The sequence below is a fragment of the Megalops cyprinoides genome, chromosome 11 (assembly GCF_013368585.1).
Source record: "Megalops cyprinoides isolate fMegCyp1 chromosome 11, fMegCyp1.pri, whole genome shotgun sequence".
NCBI lineage: Eukaryota > Metazoa > Chordata > Actinopteri > Elopiformes > Megalopidae > Megalops > Megalops cyprinoides.
The window spans coordinates 27,318,944-27,331,838 of record NC_050593.1 but is presented as its reverse complement, the minus strand read 5'-3'; the positions used below and the strand labels follow the sequence as shown (position 1 = coordinate 27,331,838).

Here is a 12,895-nt window from a genome sequence, read left to right as displayed (position 1 = left end):
AGATGCACAATAACACCTTAACCTTTTAGCTACAGTTCTGGAAAGTGGTAAACTTACACCACAATAGTCAGCCACTTTAATGTATGTTGGGGAAATTATCAAGACAATGTATATTTGTGTTCAACATTTAAGCATTTAATGTTTGTGTTTAGCTAGGTATACAATGGTGGTATGAAAGAAGTAGTGATCAAACAGAAAGCAGACTTTATGAATGAATATGATTCCTCACATCCTTTTTTTGTTCATAGTGTCCTCCCTTCTGATTGTGCCCACTTCACAGTGTTGACAGTCTGGCATCACTCGACTTGACTTGATTGTGACTATAACTACGACTTTCACTTGACTTGACTTGATTTTACTATGTAGTAGATTATGTCAGACATCTTTTTTCATGAGAGTTCATCTTCTTGGCTCTTGGTGTCTAGGTTCATGGCAAACTACTATACTATGTACCATATTTTGTGCTGTTTTACAGGTTTATTGAAGCCTTCAGTGGTCAGTTTCAACAGCTGAACAAATGTGAGCAACATTCATTGTAATCACTGAGATCCTTGTAAGTGTTTTACTGCATTTCTTTGATTTTATTTTTGAGCAACATTATACATTTAACACAGTGACCACTGAAGTCAGGATGAAATGTCCATAGGAAAGAATCATAATCCTTCTTTTGTCAAAGACAAAGCTCCATAGCAATCAACGTGCATGCTATTCCCCTCCCGATACAGTTCCCAGTAGAAGTAGACCAGTGGAGATATAAACCCAGTCAACCTCAACACACCTTGCATTCTATAAACATCCAAGGCCTTCACAGAATTTTCAGTGGACAAGAAATTACTGCACACTCAGACCATTATGTACTATAAGTGCCCCCCCCCCCCCCCCCCCCCGCATGCACACACACACTCACAACCCCCCACCCCCCAAAAAAGAACTTCTTTCCTCCTAAAGGTAGCTGAAGACTTCAGAAGACGCGGGATGTTTATGTGAGTGCATATATAGACTTTCTCATTTCTTCAGGTAACCCAGGGCAAACAGACATATATGGTTTTAAAACTCTGATTTGACACGTCAAGGTGTTGCGGAAAAGGTGCAATGCAAGATAATTTAGGTATTTTTTTCCCCGCCTGGGAGCATACAGAAGTAAAAAGTAACAGGTCCCCTCCTGGAAATTACAGGTAATACTGAAGGCAGCAGTCATAAACATTCTTGGCACAAGCTTATGATGGTAAGATTGCTTCAGGAGGGGCATTTCACACTTTGATTAAGCCTAAAATGAGCTGGAGGAGTCAGCGATGTCTTTGAGCTTTTTCCATGCACACACACACACACCTGCCCTTGTCACAGATCTCACCATCCTCTGCAAACACCAAGCCACCCTGTGACATAGGTGCAAGCCACTATGTGGAATAAACAGACAAAGCAGGCAAAAAAACCCCAACATCTGACAAAAAAGACTTGTATAATGTTGCAGCAAATGAAATTGCACATCCCAAGCAATGCTAATATTATTCAACTCTAAGGATGCTTAAAATAATCTACATTGGCCATTGAAGCTGGATTTTACTCTAAAACCTGCAAGGGTAGCCTGCAGCTTATTTTCAGTGGAGGAGCCGTTTGCATATCCATCTGAGGTCAATGCAGAGTTGAACCAGCGCAATATATGTATGCTAATTCTCTTAATCTTGCTCCTACAAATGTCTTACAGGCCCCTTAAAGGTTTAACATTAAGACATAATAATATCAGGGCATCAGAATTGGCCTTATGAGAATCTAATCCCGACTGAGGCTGGAATCTAGCAGAGAAGACTTCTGATATGAGGAAATATTTCCATAATATTGTGATATTTGAATTGCATTCAAGCAGATTAACAAACAAAAAATAAATATGCACATTGCTTGAAAGAATGCTAGCTGTGTTCCTGTGGTAAAACCTAGAGGAAATTAAATATGGAGGGAGAACAAAAAAGATCACATAGGGTTTCACAATTAATCTGATTCATTTTTCCTTTTCCAAACCATTCTCAAATCAACCATTTAATACAAAAGTTAAACATGTACCACATGGTTCGTACTATTCTTGCAGCGTCTCAGAAAAACTGTATTTTTAAAAGGTCTAATACTATTTTCTTACCACCAGTTCATTTGGAAAGGAAGTAACAACTTGCTCAGGAGCAATCATTTCCAGGTTATGATAAACCTACACAGGAAAGGAACATGAATGCTTCTTGGTGGCTGACGCACTGACCTTGAGGGGCCCCACTTCAGCCTGGCCGAGCCAATGAGCAGCTCGAGCGGCACACAGCCATGCAGGTAATGCTCCTGCAGAATAAAGGAATTGCAAGTGAGTGGGAGGGTGTGTTCACCCATTGTTCACTCACTCAATGATGCTCCAAGAAAGTGAAATTTGCTTTCCGACAATAAAATCCTGCTTGACTTCTGGCGTTATTGGTGTATATTCAATGCCAATGTCAAAACAGGTATGGCTTGTGTTTCAACAGTCCCTGTTAAAGGGCTATAAAACAGCCACAAGATGACTGAACAGAGAGAATTGCCAAGAGACTCTCTTGCTTAAACATTTTTAATATCAGTATATCGATATCAACATAGTATTATATATGGTACTAATGTATTCTGAGCCATCTTGTATTTGAGATATAGGCGCTATATGTGCCGCCTTAACCTGGTAAATACACTTACAGTCTCAACCAGACTAAATGATTTGCATGATTGTATGTATGATGAATACACTGATTGTGTTCTCTTGTGCCTGGTAACAGGATTATAATCACGGACCCTACATAAACTAAAATTCCCATTTTTGGTCTAATGCAGAAAACATCTTTAACGGAATTCACTACATACACCATTCCTGGAGCTTGTGGCCTGTGCTTTTTGTATTTATGGTAGGGTTGGGTTACGAGTATATGTTTTCATTCACCTAGAAGCTCAACTGAATTGCCATTGACTTCCACTGATCAAGTCAACCCAGAGAATTGTTTACTAAGTGGGAAACAACATAATTAACACATTGGGGCAATTATTTTGAAAATGAAAATTAGCTCTCAAAGCCTCAAAGGGGTTGAGTGTGAGAGATTTTGCAAGTATCTAATTAATATTCAAATCAGTGTAGTAGGTGACACGGAGGGGGATTCAGTCAGACAGCACAGTGGTATAGTCTTGCAAATTTATAGGCAGGGCACCTCTTACACATTCGTTAGTGTTTATGTATTTATTTTATTTCAGCTTGAAATGGAATGAAATGTCAATTAACATTTGTCAGATAGATTGCATTGCTGTAAAGTGGGGCCACACCACACTTCACATTGTTTGAAAAGCCCACTTGGATACTTCAAAAGCTGTCACTCACAGATGAACAGTATCAGAGGGTTGTGACTTAGAGAGAAAATATGTTTCATAAAACCCAGTTTCCATGCAACCACAGACAGACACACACAGACCCAGACACACCTTATACACTCACAGACACACACACAATCACTTTTGAGCTAGCACCTCCAATTATCAGAGGTGAAGCTGAGCATAGCCGGAACCAGTGTGCTCAGTCACCATGGTTAGGGACCTGGTACAGTGGTTGAAGGTTGCTCCATGGGCCTACTTCAGGGTTGCAACTTAGCTGCTGTTTCACTGTCATTGCCTGTATGCTTGTGGATGTTGATCCCTGGTGATGATTATTTCAATGCCAGATGATATTTTATGACAGTTTAAGTGTGTGACACATATATAGCAAATAGTCTACATTATGATATAATGATATAGATTTTTAAGGTTCATATTTACAGATCCTGATATGTACACTGATGAGGTTTTGTTAATAGCCAAGAGTCTCCATACAGAGATTGTGAGACATTACCTCTGTTTTGCTTGCTGTGCATATTACAGGTTTTATGCTATGAATGAAGAGGCACAGATACATCTATTTTGCATAGATGTACAGGAGTCTATTCAGCATATCAGATTCATCTGCACTAGGAATGCCAAATGAGGACCGTATATCTGATATTGTACAGCTCACTCCACCAAGAAGAAAAAGCTGAAGAGAAGAATCTGGAAATTTAATGTAAAATTATGCAATCAAACCTTTTTTTCAAAAACACAATGTTGTGTATTTTACACACATACGGTTTAATTCCCAGCAAATACATCAGGAATTACATTTGAAAAGCAGCAAGCTATAGATTGATTAGTATAATCCATTTGTTAATGTTTCATTACTAACTTTCAGTGAAAACAATCACTTCTATGCTAGTGCAATTGAATCATTCAGTTTAAAATGTTCAATTATTTAAATTTTTGTCCTTCTGCTAGTTAAATTTTAAATTCAATTATTTGATCATGTAATTAGTGAGTGCCCAAGAGCATTGATAATTGTAGCTAATAATGTGCAAAGTGAAATGTTGTTGCAACAGTAAGCAACAAACTATGGTAATTCCACAATGCTACCTCAAAGTCTCCTGTCTGTCGAGGCACTATACGAACAATTGAGAAACAAAGATTTTATTTCTCCTCTGTGTATCCATTGTAACTATTAAATTCCTCCAAGGGAAGAAACCAAAAAGAAAGGAATCTGTACTCACAGAACCTTCCTCATGGTTAGCTATGGTCACCAAGGGATAACAAAGTGCCAATCAATATCTGGAATGACCATGAACTGTCCCAAGCATGGCTCAAGTGGACCCAAATATAGCAAACAGAAATGCTGCATAACTCTCAATATCCTTTGAAAGGGCAGTAGCACCATCAAAGAGAAACATTGTACTTTCACCTGAGTGGTCAAATAATTCATTTGAAAATAAGTCCGAGCTGATTGGAATTTCAATCGAATGTATTCACATTATTATGTAATGCAGTATTAGAAAAGGCAGACACAGTAAAGTATTTTCAGTGTCCTTAACTAAAGGGAGACTAGAATATATGAATGTCTCCTTTCTTATTTTTAATTGTAGCCATACACTTCCATTTGGGGGCCCTTGCAAAAATCATTGAGTTTGCTGCAAAAAAAGGTTTGAGATGAAAAATAAAAAGATTGCTTCTGAATTCAACATCCTTATGCTGAAGAGTCACTTCCTGGCAGGAGCTATTCATAAAGACTCCCATTATTCAAACACCCATATAAAAAGCCTCCACCTCATTTCCTGGGACAGTGTTAACAAACTGAGAGCAGCAAGTTTTCCTGTCTGGAGGGGGAATGCATTGAATTGCATTGCACTGAATTTAGAATGAGAAATAACTAACTTCTCCTGCAGTTATCTGCAGATAGGAGATCATACCAGCCAAATACAGCTCAATACTCAGTTTCATTGACACAAGGCTAAAGGACTACTATTCTCCCTAACTGAGACCATAAGCATAGACATTTTGTCTGTTCCAGTGTTTGAGTGTTACAGGCAAGTGTGCATCTGTGGAGAGGGCCCTGCATTTTCCTGCGGTCGTGTTGTTGTTATTATCTGTGTACTTTGCAGATGCCCTTATCCAGGGTGACAAACGCAGCTCACATTTTACAAAGTGTCCAGTTATACAGCCAGATGTTTACTGAAGCAATTCGGGTTAAGCACCTTGCCCAGGGATTTGAACTACTAGACATCTGATTCCAAGCCCTGTCCCCCGGTCCCCTACCTGCCAGGCTGTACCGTCACCTCAATGTAGTTCTCAGTCCCACCTAAGAGGGAATATTCGCAAGTGTCTGGGAAGAGATTTTCATTATCTGGGGAAGTACCGACGTGGCCGGAGAATAGAGCATCTGAATGAACGAGTAAGACCACAGGGTTTTGAGAGATGGCTCTGAAATGGAAAGTTTAAGTTGCAAGCTGACCAATGAGTTTCATGTTCAGCGACTGTTACATCAGACAACCTCCTGGGCCATTTTGCTCTGATTATTTATGGCCCTGAAAAATACCAAAGTATTTTCATTACATTAGACCTCAACTTAAATTTGTCTGTGTTTAGCGCACATCGCATTTCATTGTTGCGTTGTTAAGGTCACAGAGCGATATGACACCTGGAATGAGAATACCAAGAGACGGAAAATGCATTGCTTTGCCGTCAAAGTTTAGATGAGCAATGCAAATAAGTGTGAACGCACATGGTTTATGCTCTGTCTCTACATGAAGTCAAAGTCCAACACACTTACACTACATTCACACATATTCGTACATAAAGGTAATAGATAATACCTTCTACCAATGTAGTAAAGGAAAAATGTGAAATTATGCACCCCACAAAAAGACAATGTTTAATGCTTCTACAGTGAAAATGAATCAACCATGCACACACACACACACACACACACACACAACACACCTATAATCTTAGCAGGGGACATTTTTTTCCTTCGGTGAGGTTTTTTTTTTTTTTTTTTGAAGTTTATTATTACATATTTATTCTCTGAGCAGATCTTATCATTGGTGAACAGTAAATTTCTTTCATGTAAAATCTCTGTAATAATGCAGTATCAGACATGCCTTCTTTTGATTTTATTTAATAAACAGCATTAGTGGTTAAAGATGAAAAATATGTGTACTTTTTGTGGAAACTAATGTTGACCTGTATCTGTCTGCGTTTCCCATACAGATTTAAAATATATGTATTTTTTTCTGTAAAAGTGGATTTAATCTTGGGCTATATGATTTGTGAAATTATGCCTTTTCTCCTGATAAAAGTCCAATGACAATGTTATTGTAAGGGTACTAGACATGTGTGGCACATAAACATAAGCAATGTGTTTTCAAGGTCTCAAAAAGTAATGTGAAATAGAAAAAATGAAACCGTGACACTGATCAAACTACCAACATGAAGTCACAGAAATACATATAAAAATAATACATATATAAACACAAGAGAACATTTCTAATCAGAAATAAAATCTTAAATAAATTAAATTAAAACACGTGAGCTTTCTTTTTTTTTTTTTGATCAGATCCATTTATCCAATAAGACTTTTGAATAAGACTGCTGTCAATTTGAATATGGCATGTTGTCGTTGTGTTGAATATGATTGTTGTCATCTTCAAATAATCGTATTTTTATCATTAAATAAAGACTACAAGCACGTTTTAAGAAAACATGGAAACTATAAAAGAACGTAATAACATTGCTCACCGTAATCATAAAAAACAACAAATAAATCAATAAGAATGTTTTGTTTTTGGCCTTTACCTCGATGCTGTCAGATCGCTGACCTTCAATTTCAAGTTCATTATAAAATACTTTGAAAGGTCCTTTCTCTTGTTTTTTTCTCTATGTAAGAAAAGTTTTCTTACTCAGCCATTTGCATAGTTGCATCTCCACCTTTCCCATTCAGTCCCCTTTCTGCAAGGGGAAAAAAGCATATCTATTCAAAAGGCATTTAGTCCATTTCTTTCTTGGCCGGTAAACCTATTCATCAATTGTTCTGCCTTGTAGATTGCATTCTAATGCTAATCTAGCGTGTTAAATATCTTTTTGTTCCCCTTTCACCGTTTTGTCATTCAGTTTATCCAGTTTTGGTCACCCATTTTATTTATTTATGCGCCTGCTTCTATTCATGTCCTCATGTATTTTTTATTATGTTGTTTCACTGTCATGCAGTGTCAACTCACTCCATTCAATGTGCGCTACTTGAAGGACTTGGGGGGACAAAGCGTGTACACATTGCGGTGCTTTTCACTCCGGCCAGCTGGAGCGGCTGAAAAAACCCCGTGAAAAGAAATCCTTCACAAAGGACACAGTAGAAGTGCACAATGCTAACAGTTTTCCAAATACCACTGATTGCTTTCATCACAATGAAGGAAAGCAGCCGCTTTTCGCTGAGCTCCACTTCAACAAACAACACTTTCACAAAACCTCCCAACCCACGTTTTGTTCCTGGACAAAACGTCCTCGACTGTCTAAACGCTCCCACTGAAGAAAAAAAAGTTCTTTTCAGTTTTCTTTCCCCTTTCCTTTAAATAAAAAATAAAAGGAGAGAGGGAGAGAGAGGGGGAAATGGTCACTGAACTGTTGATATGTGTCCTTTATAAACCTGACGAGCTTTTGAGGTGTTCTAATCGCTAACTGTTGGTAACCCTCTCTCAGTCTCGTGTGGCAATAACAAATTCACCAATTCGTGAATCGTATTTCTTATATTTTTAAGTAATCGATCATGAATTATCACATAATTTCGTGTGAACTAATACCATGTTGTAGGAGTCTGACAAACCTGTTTTATGTAAATCACCCTTTCTTTTATGTTAAAATAATCCAAAAGGAAAGTTCCCAGCCAAAAAAAAAAAAAAAACGTGACAGATACTGAAATGTGTAACTTAAATGATAAACACTGAATCACGCCCTCTAGACGTAGACTGACCCGCATAGAAACGTGATCATTTCTGATTTTATTTGCGCGTTATTTCCAGGGCGAACCAGGAAGTGCCATGGAGAGAGGTGATCGGGGTGTAACGAGAGAGAATGCGGAGCGGTGAAAGGGTTTAATTAACCGTGTCGGAGATAATTATCCCTGGACAGTCCAAATTAGTTTTGCATAATCGCTCTGATCCATATGAATTAACTTCTTAATATCATTTAGCAAGGGTAGTTTGATTAATTAACACGTCCTATATGTACATATTAGATTTATTGTAAAATAATAAATATATATGGTGTCAGTTAAATTTTCTATAAACCTACACACTATGTTTAGGTAAGGCGTGCACAAACAGCCTACTTGGTTTGTCTTCTGTTTTTTTTTTTTAATAATTAATATATATATTAAAAAAAATCAACAGAAGACTATATATATATATATATATATATATATATATATGAGTCGATTTATAATTAATTTTAATAATTTGAAATGAACCTCTAATGAAATATATGCATTGACTGGCAATTCGTCACATTTCTGCATATTTACCATAATAAACAGTAAGTCGAGGTGTAAGGACATCCTCGGTGGTCTCCTCGCGTCCTGTTTAAAATGTTAGCGGAAATCAAAGTAATACCTGTTCTCTAATCTTGAACCTATGTAGTCCTCCCTTTTACCGTTAACTGAATGCTTTATGAAAGAATACGACTGGATTCCCCCCCTCTCATTCGCGATTAAAATGTGATAAATCAGTTTGTTGGCTTTGATTACAATGGTCTGATATGGAGTTCCAAGTAATTCCATACTAAGCTTGAACAAAAGCGGCCTTTGGCGGATACCTTACACTCCACCTGGACTGAGGACGCAAGGGAAATTCAGATAAAAATCTTGTTAGCAATTAAACAAGAACTACAGAGCGATCTTTCCTCTATTTGTCCGCATACACTTTATTATAAACCTTGTTCAACAAATGAACAGAATAGCATTTATATGTCTAATTTACATGAAAGTAAGTGTTGTTAAATAAAACACAAAACATACAACTTCTTAAGGAATTAGTAAAAATGATCACATAAACGCCAATGAGCATCATATAGTACAATTCCCGGCAGTAATCTGCATTTTTACGCCTCCGTGTTGAATGAAGGCCTACGCACATAGAGAAGAGACTTGATCGTGGAATAGAGTGTGTTTCCTTGAAAGTAAATATTAAATATTACATCCTATAAGCACTTCAAGTTTATTGTGCAAATGTTAAAGGACAAATGTGGTCCTCTAAATAATCGAGTCACCAAGATGCTTGCACTAAACAATAAATATGACACACATATATAAAACAGCATTTTAAAAACTCGAAATATACACTGGTTCCTAGTAAGACAGCCCAGTTAATTCCAGGTTAAACCATCAATGTCATTCATCTTTACACATAAACGCGTTTTCAGAAACTCAGTCCGAAAAACGGATGATCGACATCAAGTTCGTTGAAGGTGAAAGCTAAGCAATTTGTCAAAAACTAAAATATCCAGGGTACATGGGATTATCATAAATCGTTCACTAACAATTGCCCAGAACAACTGAACAGATTTGTATGACCTGTGAAGACATAGATATTTTTTTCACCCAATATATGCCACATGTTGTTCAGTGACACTGTTGACCTTAATAGGTCTATCCAGCAGGTGCTATTGCAACAGGTTCAGAAAGAAAATGGTGCCTTCTAATATTGGTGTTCACATAGTTAAGGACATACTAATTTAAGACTCCCTCCTGTTCAAAATCAATATGATAATGAACAAAGCGAGTCAGCATTTTAGCTGGACTAATCCCTCTGGGATTAGTGATGTGTCTGTAAATATTGTTTTAGAGTTCTCTAAACAAAAAAGTGTACCTTATATAAAGGCATTAATGTATGTACAGAACACATGTGATATCTGAGACAACGTGTGTTGCATCACATGTAAAGATTTGTGCATGCATTTAAGAAAACTCTAGCACTTATTGTCTTTACATATTAAAACTTTGGTTCAGTCCAAAGTATCATAACGCCGCTGCGTAGGCAGGGTAAGGTTCAAGCGGAGGTTTACCCATTCCCGGCAGAAGAATATAAGCCAAAGGTGGCTGGACGCCTGCCGAGGGCCAGCCGGTACAGTTACACGGGATCATGTAGCCAGGGTTGCCCGGGGAAGGGTGGGAGTGAGTGTGAGTGTGTGTGGCGCTCCCAACAGTTCCCGCTCCGGAGAATGCTGTCGCGCCACTCGGGTACCCCAGCGGTGAAGCGTATGGAAACGATGGTGCGGAGATTTCTGCCATCTTCGACCCTAGGTCAAAAAAGGAATACGGATTCGTAGACACGGACGGGTTGAAGAACACTCGCGCTGCCGCGGCCGCGGCTGCCGCTGCCGCTTTGTCTGGATTCCCAATTAAGGACTCGGAGAGCGCTCCACTAGGCAGAACGTTCGCTTTCAGCGCGTCGTGATCTCCTAGACTATAGGGCACCGGGAAGGCGAACTTGTCTTTTTTCATCAGTGTCTTTGGCTTCCGTCTGGGTCTGTATTTGTAGTCAGGGTGCTCCTTCATGTGCATGGCTCTCAGCCGTTTCGCCTCGTCTATGAACGGCCTCTTCTCCGACTCTGTGAGAAGTTTCCACTCCGCTCCCAGTCTCTTGCTGATCTCGGAGTTGTGCATTTTCGGGTTCTCTTGAGCCATTTTCCGTCGCTGAGCCCTCGACCATACCATAAATGCATTCATAGGGCGCTTTACGTGATCCATTGGTTTGGACATTTTGGTTCAAGGCACTCTCACCTGACAAGGTAAATAAAGCAAAAACAATCCGATAGTGTTGTCACTTGCCCCTTCTTTGTCGGCTCTTCCAACCAGCAGTGTAAACACAGTTTCACTCAAAATATTTGCTCTATAAGATTGTCAGTTGGCATGGATTTGACTGCTTTTCACAAACGCAAATTTACGATAACCGGTAGTTTCTGGTCATAAGTGCTGTGTTCACTTACTTCAATCTCAGCTCTTCATTGCGCTGTTGGAAATGTATCCCCTTTGCAGTCAGAAAAGCGAAAGACTCCGTCTTGTTGGAATCACTTCACAAAAGTTCGGTGATAATAAGATTCATCGCGGAATCAGACATACGCACTACAGCGATGAAAAAGAAAATAATGTTTTGCTTTCCTGTCGCACACGCCGATGTTTCTTAACTAGAGTTTTCGCCGGCGACTGTCAGATGTTTTGCTCCTGTATCCAACATTTGCCCAAGTAGTTGATATCTCAAGGCTGCCCCACGTGAAATAAGACTCACTTCAAAAGCAGGTATCGTAAGGCCCCCCGGAGCATGCGCATTACGTCTCACGGGAACTGACAAGATCACATTCGGTTGCCAGTAGCTAAATCTTCATTCGGGTAGAGCATACGGGATCCGAAGATAGGAAGGGAGACGCTCGCACCACACACTGTAGGCACCAGAAGCCGACTTCCCCTCACATGGTGCGAAGTGATGAAAAAAGTTTATGGGGGTGTTTGGATGCGGGGCATATTTGTCATATGGTATTCGGTAAACCTGATGGATTTATAACCTAGTGTGTTTTTAATTTTTGGTGGCATACTTTAAAACGGCATTCAAATTCTTATAATTTCAATGGTTAGAGAGATAGTCTAGAACAAGGCTTGTTATCGGAAGTATATATATAAAATGCAAACTCTTAGAATAGCCTATAGCTGTCGACTGACGTTAGCATGAAATAAAATTAACTGAGGCTGCTGCTAACTGAAGAAGACGTCTTTTAAGCAACAACCAGTACCAGTACACGTTGAAGTATACTGAAGGAATAATAATAAGCGGGATATATCCAATGCTGTCACGGTTTAAACAATTGTTCTACAGTTCAGCACATACTTTATATTTTACTTCTAATGTAATCGTAATCGAGACCCAATTAATCCGAGAATCCGATATTGAATCCTGCGGTTACCGTTTGTTTCTTGTTTAAAATGCATTCCTTATTGTTTAAGAATTAGTTTGAAATGCAAATAGCATACTGACAGTAATTTACTTCTGACAGAACTGCTGCGTTCAAGACTCGAAGTCGATGAAGCAGGACTCATTGAAAAGTGAACATGCTACTGATGTACCATGAGCACCAAACAAAGGGAATTATTTTTGAGAATCCAAAAAATAAACTGCCCCAGGTGAAACGAGTAGGCTAAACGAGGCTTTCACCCTGTGAAACGTTTTATTTTCAACAAAACTTTTTTTTTTTTTTCATTCGCGTAGCGTTTTTGAGAGAAGATACTTTTGTAGATGGAGGTTTTGAAACTATTTCCGTACATTTGAAGTAGTAGCAGCCTAATCTTCTGTATCATTGTACCTATCATAGTTTGTGACACGGACAACTATGCATTCTCGCGGAACAATATATACGAGTAAATAATCATAATTTAGCCCCCCCCCCCCCCCCCCCCCCCAAAAAAAAAAAAAACAAACAAAACATATGCACGCCGGTAATTAAATTTTATCATCCACGTGCAATGCAGTAAAACGGATGT

General features: G+C 38.7%; 1 protein-coding gene across 1 annotated transcript; it reads right to left on the bottom strand.

The window, feature by feature from the left end:
- Positions 1-9,280: 9,280 nt before the first annotated feature.
- sox21a (SRY-box transcription factor 21a) lies at positions 9,281-11,623 on the bottom strand. The gene is made up of 2 exons (XM_036540653.1): positions 11,353-11,623; positions 9,281-11,146 (listed from the first exon to the last, which is right to left on the bottom strand). The coding sequence occupies exon 2, from the start codon at positions 11,123-11,125 to the stop codon at positions 10,382-10,384; it is 744 nt and encodes a 247-aa protein (XP_036396546.1). The 5' UTR covers positions 11,126-11,146; positions 11,353-11,623; the 3' UTR covers positions 9,281-10,381.
- Between the last annotated feature and the right edge of the window lie 1,272 nt (positions 11,624-12,895).

Excerpts from the sequence above, each read along its gene's own strand:
- sox21a (XM_036540653.1), bottom strand. The coding sequence starts at position 11,125 with ATGTCCAAACCAATGGATCACGTAAAGCGCCCTATGAATGCATTTATG.